We start from the raw sequence: 8,513 nt of genomic DNA, 5'->3' as shown, positions 1-8,513 counted from the left end.
TTTTAACCATTAATCTCATTACATTTTGTTAGATTTGTAGTTTAATATACAGATTTAATATATTTTGATTATAAAAAGTAAAATACTTCAATAAAAACCAAGTACATTTATGAAAATAAAATTATATTAAAATATAAAATAAACAAATATTCAAGATTTATTCTCTAAAAACAAAACAAAAAAATAATAATTTGCCATTAATATATATATATATATATATATATACACAGTGTATAGTATATATATATACTGTGTATATATATATATATATATATATATATATATATATTAACCAAGCCCTCTTATTTTTTGATATAGTGACCACATTTAAAGATCCTATCTCATTAGATAAAACTAATCCCATCGTATTATTAGTTTCAATATCCTGTTTAACTCAAGTGAAATGGTAAAAACCAAAAGTAAAATGCAGACACCATGTCTTGTTTTAAAGACTGGGGACACAGTGTGAGCTGAATTTAAACCCACATCTGCCGCTTGAGCACCATGTGCTTTATGCTAACCACTAGGGCACAGTACATAAGGTACTTTGTATATATTATGGTAATAAATGATTACCGTATAAGTATAGGGATGCACCAATATTAAAATTCTGTCTGATAAGCCATTAATTATTTTAATATTCTGACTGATAACTAATAAATGAATGATACTAAAACTCCATACTATTTTGTCAAAATAAATTACAAATAAACAATACAGTACAAATACAAATAAAAATTAGTTATATTCAATGCTTCAAGTAAATTTAGGCATCACAATATTATAATGTTCAGTATGAAAAATGCATTTTTTTTTTTTATTTGCTAAAGATTCTATTTAACACTTAATAAACTATTAGTGTTTTAAAGATTAACTTTAGATGAGTGTGTGCAATTAATATCAAAGATGGGTCAATATTATTGAATATTACATTAAAATATTACAAATATTAGCTAATATTTGATATTTACTCTAATATCGGCCTTTGTTTTAGTCCATTCAGCTCATAATCGATATGGTACCAATATATTGTCCATTCATATTTGTATAACATGGTATTTACATGGTACTCTACACTTTAAAATTTTTAAAGTTATTAAGACAATTTCATTCAAGTTACTACAACTTTTTATTATTTAAAAAATCTATTCAAATCAATTTAATTAAAAAATCAATTAAAGCAAAAATTGTGTGATCAACATTATGTCAGCAGAAGTCATCAAAATAATGTTTGCAATTTAAAAGGTGTGTGTGTGTGTGTGTGTGTGTGTGTGTGTGTGTGGGTGTGGGTGTCCTCTCAAGAACAATGCGCGTTATCCAAAACATCAGGAGCCAACAGTGCCATGGCATCGCGCATGCTGACGCACACACCGACACATGCATAAACAGGCAAAGATCATGTGCCAGAAAGCAGCCAACAGTTCTCCATTGTCAACTTATAAAGAAATTTACCCATAACACCATTAACAGACTGCGGGTTCGCCTGGTTCCAATTTACGCAAAGAGAAGCTTGCAGCCAATTTAACCTTGCAGTTGACTCTTGGAGGAAGCTGCTCTCTAATAGCTCTCAGGCTGTGGTTAGCCTGTTCTGAAGCGAGGAAGCTTTTGTATTAGCCAGCGTACAGCTTCCATCTTTGCTGACAACATATGTCAGGCCAGTCTTAACTGTCATAAGTAATAGGCAGAAGTCAACTTCACACATGTGCACAAACAGAGCCTGTGTGTCGCTTTAATGTGTGCAGAGCAACTTTTCATGATGATTTATGAAATAATTAAAAGCGCTCGTAGTTATTTCCAGTAGAGCTGTGGATTCATGTCTTCTTCCTATTAGAGCTCAGCTTTGACTAGGCATCCTAACAACATCATTTTATCACAAGGGCTATGTATGTTTACATTATATGAGTTATAGGCTAATATCCAAAAACTGAGGACACATTTTCTGTAGTGAGATTCGCCAAATGTATTGAGTCCAAATCCTCTTTGTTATAATTTATTATATTTTTCTATATTTCTATATTCTAGCATGAATTTGAGGTTGATGGTTGATATTTTATACATTTTAAAGGTGAGCACACTAGGACTATACGATCCACATTCATTTTATAATTCAACATTTGTCTCATTTGTGTTTTTATGCCTTCTAATTAATATTTGAAGAAATATGGAGTTAGCAACATGACAAAAAGTTGATCAAAAGTAAAACCTTTATGTATGATTTCTTTTCTTTTTTTTTACTTCATTCATTAAAGAATCATGGGGGAAAATGTTTCACAGTTTCCACAAAAAATATTTAGCAGCTCATTTGTTTTAAACATTGATGATAATAATAATAATAATACATGCTAATCAGCATATTAGAATGATTTCTAAGTGATCACGTGACACTGAAGACTGGGGTAATGACTGCTGAAAATTCAGATTTGCCATCACATAAATTAATTACATTTTAAATAAATTAAAATAGAAAACAGTTATTTTAAATTGCAATGATATTTCACAATTTATTTATTTTTCATCAAATAAATGCAGACTTGGTGAGCATAGGAGATTTATATCAAAAACATTTAAAATTCTTAGTGTATATGCTGGTATATATTTCACCATGAAAGAGACTTCATTCAAAAACATTCAAAAAATCTTGCCGACCCCAAACTTGTAATGTGAGTAATTCACATATTGTGTGTTTGATATGTTTGATATATGATTAGAGGTGTGTTTTGTGTCCAGGTGCCCACTGCTAGTGTGACAATAGAGGGAGCCCCCGCTCTGAACCGCGTCAGATGGGCCGCAGGGGGCAAAGAGGTCGCCGTGGGAGACTCAGAGGGACGTGTGTGGATATACGACGTTGGAGAGGTATTAATCTTTTGTCACTAATACGTATTGTAATGTGCAAAATTACTGTTATTATTCTTCTCTCAAGATTATTTTTTCAGCTGTATGGCAGCTTTATGAACATAATCAACCCAGTACGGCCTGGATGCAGAATGAAAGTGGAAGTGAAACTGAATCTCTCAGAGTTTGACATAAAGGGTTTGCATGTTTACCAAGCTCCGCGTGGCTAGCTTGTTTTTGTTCGAAACTTACTTCCTTATTTTAAGACAGTCTCCACATGACTAAACCACCGCCAAAGAGTGGCAAACCACCAGGACTCCCATGCTCACCATGTTCTTTTCGGTCTCCGGGTTTCGCCTCATTTGTGGGGCAGTGCTAATCTTAGCGCAGTGTATTGTGGTAATTGGAGAGTACGTCGGTCGAGCATGTGGGCTTCTTGGGCTGAGGATAATGGTGGGTCATCAATAAAATGAAGTGAAGGAAAGTTGAAGGGTTTAGGTGGAACGTGGCTTATTACAAAAGACTTACAAAATACTTCGACATGAAGCACTCAACATGGCCTCTATCAGCAGAGGCAGTCACCAACCTCCAGTCGCGGCAAGAAGTACCACTTCTGACGACTGCCAAGGTCCCTTTGTGTTATATTTAGTAGACTGTATTAAATATTTGCTTTGGAACACCACAGCATGTTTTCGCTACGCTTGAGTCATATTGCATAAATTTCAGATGTCATTTTGGGTGGTTTACAGCTGAAGTTAAATAGATTGTATTCTTCAACCGCGGGTCACCCCCTGTATGAGAGTTTTTTTAAGGCCAGAATTATAATCTATGATGTACTAAAGCTAAAGATTCTCTTTAAACTCTTGCTTTGCTGCTGTATAATTCTAGTTGACCATAGAAGAAGACAATTTATGCAAATATCTGCTCTACTGCCCCTTGTGGCAACGCAAAGAATGCAACACGTATTAGTCTTCCATTATGAATTCTGTTCAGACAGTCGTGTTTGTGTTCATGTTCTTGCCTGACACCATTACTGCAGTTCATACAAACCATGATTTTCTGTATACCCCTTCTATGACCAGCATGAATTTGATTTAAAATTAATTTTGTTATTTTTTTTAAGAAGCAAGGTTAAACATCTCATTAAATCTTATAAAAAATGTTAAAACATATTTTATTATTTTCTAGAAAATATATTTTAACTGCTTCACTTATTACTATCTAAATAAATTATGTCTGCAAAATGATGTGATCAACCAACCTGCAGAAAAAAAGAGAGGACCCATCAGACCATAATGTTAAGTTCAATAAAATATCAGATATTTTTATGACAAGATATTTTTTTTGCAAAATGTTATTTTGCAAATCCCAAAAAAATTGAATTATGATATCTTGAAAAATATATTTAAAATATTTGATTAAGATGTAAAGGGACAAAATTGCAATAATTTTACTCAATTATACTTCATGACATTTTTAGATTTATTAAATGTAAACATGTCTTTAAAAAAATGGTATAAAACTATTTCAAAAAACATAAACATATGAAACATCATATGTAACATTATATATATATATATATATATATATATATATATACACTGTGATTTCATCTCTATATTCTGTATACTATACATAAGTAATTTTGTATATGTACAGTAATATATATATATATATATATATATATATATATAAAATCAGTATGTGTTATGTACAGTATACATACTGATTATATATTTGTGTATACACACACACACATATATATATATATATATATATACTATACATATACATAAATAATTATGTATAGTATACAGAATATAGTGATGAAATCCCAGTGTTATAAGGTCATTTATTGATGAAGGCCTCTTAAGACCCCCCTGCTGTACTATAAAAGAGCTTGATTTGGTCTTGGGTTTGGAAGTGGCTGTCATCTCCTCCCACCTCTCTATTCCTGTTTAATTATACCCTGTAGATCTCTCTCTCTCTCTCTCTCTCTTCCTCAGCCTGGGCGGCAGGCAGCCGTCCTTTCTCATCTAAATCTGACTCTGACAGCAGAAAGCGATCCCACATCGTCACCCAGCCGGCCCATAGTCCCCATCTTCCCCTTTCTGAGAACTGACACGATAAATATTCAGCACTCAAAGGCCAAACAAGCAGCTTTATTGTTCTGTCTCTGAATCACACTGTGTGGTGATCTCTTTCCTCTCCCACACTGTGACAGCACATGTAATGCGTAGCTTTTGCTCTTGATGTGGCATTTTGGAGGGGTGGGGGGTGTTTTTGGCACTAGATTTCTAAAACGCTCATCTGTTGCAGCTGGCTGTGCCCCACAGTGAGGACTGGGCCCACTTCGGCCACACGCTGATGGAGATCCGTGCCAACCACGGGGACGGTGAGGAGGAGGGGCCTGTGGAGCTGGCCACGTAAACACCGGATCAGAGTCATCACCAACCCAGACTGAGCCTGATGTAACACACCCAATTAGCATGTCCACTAGTACTGTGCTGTTTACTTCAATAAAAGGGACCGTTGATCCAAATAATGAAATATTACTAGGGCTGAGAAAAAATATTGCATGATTTTTTTCCTTCAAACCAGTTAAGTGCAAATCCTACCCCACAGCGATTCCATTTATCAACTCAATCATGCAGTCACCAGTCAAGAAAAGTTCAGAAATATCTTCAGTGGATCAAATCGATACAAACAGTAGGCCTAATGCTATCAGGATGTGCTACCAAGTTATACTGAGCTTAGGGTTTAGGTTGAGGTCAAAGGTTAGTATTTGATTTAATGTTGTGCAGGCAGTCTGAACCGTGATTTATATGACCAATATGGTCTTTAGAATCAGCTACGTGGTGGGGTTTTGTGCATAACTGGTGTAGGGGGGAAAAAATCATGAATAAATATTGATTTTTCTGATTATTTGCTGACAATTCCTGAAATCCCAAGATTAATCTTTTACTCTGGCTGTCTGAAATCACATACTCTCTAAATAGTTAAGCCTACTTTAAGTAATTAGAGGCTGTTTAAAAAGTATGTTCGGTAAAGTATGGATGTGTGTAGTATGAACTTTATCAAGACATACTACATTCGTTGTCATTGTCATGTGACCTGCTGGTCTCCTGAGATAGTAAAGTGTCCATTGTGCACACTTCAGAATCTCACTGAAAGTAGGGAACTTTTTTCTCCTACTGTGAATTCGGGCATACTACTTTTTTAACATAGTGTTTTTCGCTATATAGTAAGGAAGTAGTTTATGTGATTTCGGATGCCAGAGTGACAATGTATTTGCGCTATCCGTACTGTACATGTCGCTAAACTAATTTACCTAAATGCACAGTTTGGGCCATGTTGTTATTTTTTTAATTTATATTTTTCGTAATGTGCAGGCTAATATACGGTTACAAGGTTCTCTGTATCACTTGTTTTTTGCATCGCTTTCCAGCAGCTGAGTCTTCAGTGCCACGGCAAAGGAAATCTGAATATGAGTTTGTTGTCTAGATGACTGTACAGCAAATTAATGAGAAACGTCTTTCTACCGAGTTGTCCTTGCGGAATGCGTGTAAAATAAGCATACACGACCAATGTTGTCTGAATCACGAAATTACATTTATAAGCTTGATGTTTTAATGATTCAGAAGTGAAGACAGTGCGACTGGTAAAGACCGATTACCGAAAAGAATGACTTGAATGAGCCCGTTCATTAATTACATAATTTACAGGATTAGTAAAGAGTGTCTATCATATATCAGCTAAATAGACGTTGTAACTGTTTTACTCACCACTGTCTTTCCATAATGAACGTGAATAATGAACACATATTCTTTTTATGGGAAAGAGCTGCTTATTTTGTCCTACACTATAAAGTCAAACAGGTTTGGAATGACATGAAAGGTCATTTTCATATTTAGGTGAACTATCTCTTTAATGTTGTACTCATGGGTTTGTTACTAAGCATTTGAAATTAGGTTTAATTTCCGTGAGCTTTTTGTTGTGCGAGAGTTCATTGTATTTTTACGTTACGTCTCATTACCTTGATGGCAATTAATGTTAAATCAGTTAATAACATTTTTGAAAATGTGCATTTCAGAAATGTGAATTAGAAATAACCTCCTGCTAGAAAGGCATCTTCGATGTTGGTTTGTGGTTATTTTTAGTATACTTGAATATTGTGTGTATATTTTTGTACTGAGCCCCTGCATGAAGCATTGACAAAGTAAGTTATAAGTTGGTGACTGTGTCGGCAATATTCACAGTGGCTTTCTCATCAGTGTTACAGCGATGCAAGCAGGTATTGTGTGTATACTAAAAGATGTTTCACATGTTAGAAATGATGTTACTGAAAACCATAACTGTGTGGCTAAATGAAAAGTGTTGGCAAATAAAATATGCTTCTAGCAACCATTTTTGTTTGATCTCCTTTAATAAATCTGTCCATCAGTGCATCTATTGATATACCATACTTACAGTAAGGCACAATGTTTACACACTATATGTACAATCAACTCTACTCCTGTACAGCTCAATTTAGTCTTCACATCATTTTTAAGGGGTTGAGAAATACAGTACCCAGACTGACAAACATGTGTAAAACCTTACTGAGGCGTCTCATTTCACATTGACCATAAATTGCCACTGCGTGTAGATTCCCAACACACAAATGTAACGCTATACAAACATAAATATGAAATACATTCAAATATGAGTACACATCAGTAATGAAATGAACTGCCTAATGAGTGCTATGTGCTTAGTTTTATGGTAAAAGGAGGAGAAAAGAAAATGTAAACAGTTGCACATCTATCATTTAAACAATACAACATGGTCATTTCCAACTGGATATGCTTGTACTGTTTTAAAACCCTGCAATATGCATCAAGAGACATGTTCGTTAAATAAATAAACTGTAGTATATCTAACTGACCATTTGAATTGACTGGTTTGTCCATATCCATTTAGCTGGTTTGCAACAGTTTGCTAAAGGTAATTTCTTTCTTCAGGTAAATAAAAAATATAATAAAACAACTGAAAGGATCAAATAAAAAAAATGGTTTGATTTACATTTAAATTAAATCAAATTCACACTACAATCCCACTGAAGAATCCAAGACTTTGTGGTAGATTAAAAAAATATTAAACATCATCCCATCTAATGTTGTACTTTAAAGTTGTCATTTGCACTAACAATCACATAAAACATTATTTCCAGTTCATCTGCTGAAGGTTTTATGCTCTCAACAAGAAGGAAGAGATTCATATGTGTGTTTGTTCCAGTGCTGCTGAAGTGGATGCGTTTGCTTCAAACATGTGGGGCGGCAGGCGCTCGGAATCGTGGTAGATGCAGTCCAAATTTACTCTCGATGCCAGCAAACGTGGCCACAGCCAACCTGAAGCCACCGATGTGGTCAGGATTGGGCGCCGGGAGGCTGATCCGAGACTTGGGAGTAGGCTCTGCACCAGCTGGTTTTCTGTGGTGAGGAGAGAGGGAGAGCGAGAAGATGGATGAGGAAACTTCACATTCTGCTGTGTCCTGTCAGAAAGAATAAACAGCCTGTCTGAATACTGAAAACAAGAATATTTTCCCCTCAAGTTATGGAACACAAAATAAATGAATAGACCAGAACCGGTTTCTTGCCTTCCTTTTTTTTTTTTTTTTAACAAAAAAAAAAAAAACTTTC

The 8,513-nt window shown here is 34.7% G+C and overlaps 2 protein-coding genes across 5 annotated transcripts in view; one reads left to right on the top strand and one right to left on the bottom strand.

Moving 5' to 3' along the window:
• LOC107665675 (cytoplasmic dynein 1 intermediate chain 1) overlaps positions 1-7,824 on the top strand; it is a 72,665-nt gene extending 64,841 nt beyond the window's left edge. For all 4 annotated transcript variants that reach the window (XM_016456657.1, XM_016456660.1, XM_016456659.1 and 1 more), the window contains 2 exons: positions 2,728-2,853; positions 5,152-7,824. In XM_016456657.1, the coding sequence (XP_016312143.1) occupies positions 2,728-2,853; positions 5,152-5,262 (237 nt within the window). In that variant the 3' untranslated portion in view covers positions 5,263-7,824. The remainder of the gene's footprint in view (positions 1-2,727; positions 2,854-5,151) is intronic.
• A 96-nt stretch (positions 7,825-7,920) lies between these two features.
• The window catches only part of LOC107665658 (calcium-binding mitochondrial carrier protein Aralar2-like), a 37,624-nt gene continuing 37,031 nt past the window's right edge, over positions 7,921-8,513 (bottom strand). Inside the window, 1 exon segment of the mRNA XM_016456635.1 lies at positions 7,921-8,303. Within this exon segment, the coding sequence (XP_016312121.1) occupies positions 8,135-8,303 (169 nt within the window). The 3' untranslated portion in view covers positions 7,921-8,134.

Source organism: Sinocyclocheilus anshuiensis, unplaced genomic scaffold (genome assembly GCF_001515605.1).
Source record: "Sinocyclocheilus anshuiensis isolate Anshui unplaced genomic scaffold, SAMN03320099.WGS_v1.1 scaffold932, whole genome shotgun sequence".
Lineage (NCBI taxonomy): Eukaryota > Metazoa > Chordata > Actinopteri > Cypriniformes > Cyprinidae > Sinocyclocheilus > Sinocyclocheilus anshuiensis.
This window is presented reverse-complemented; position numbering and strand designations above follow the sequence as displayed.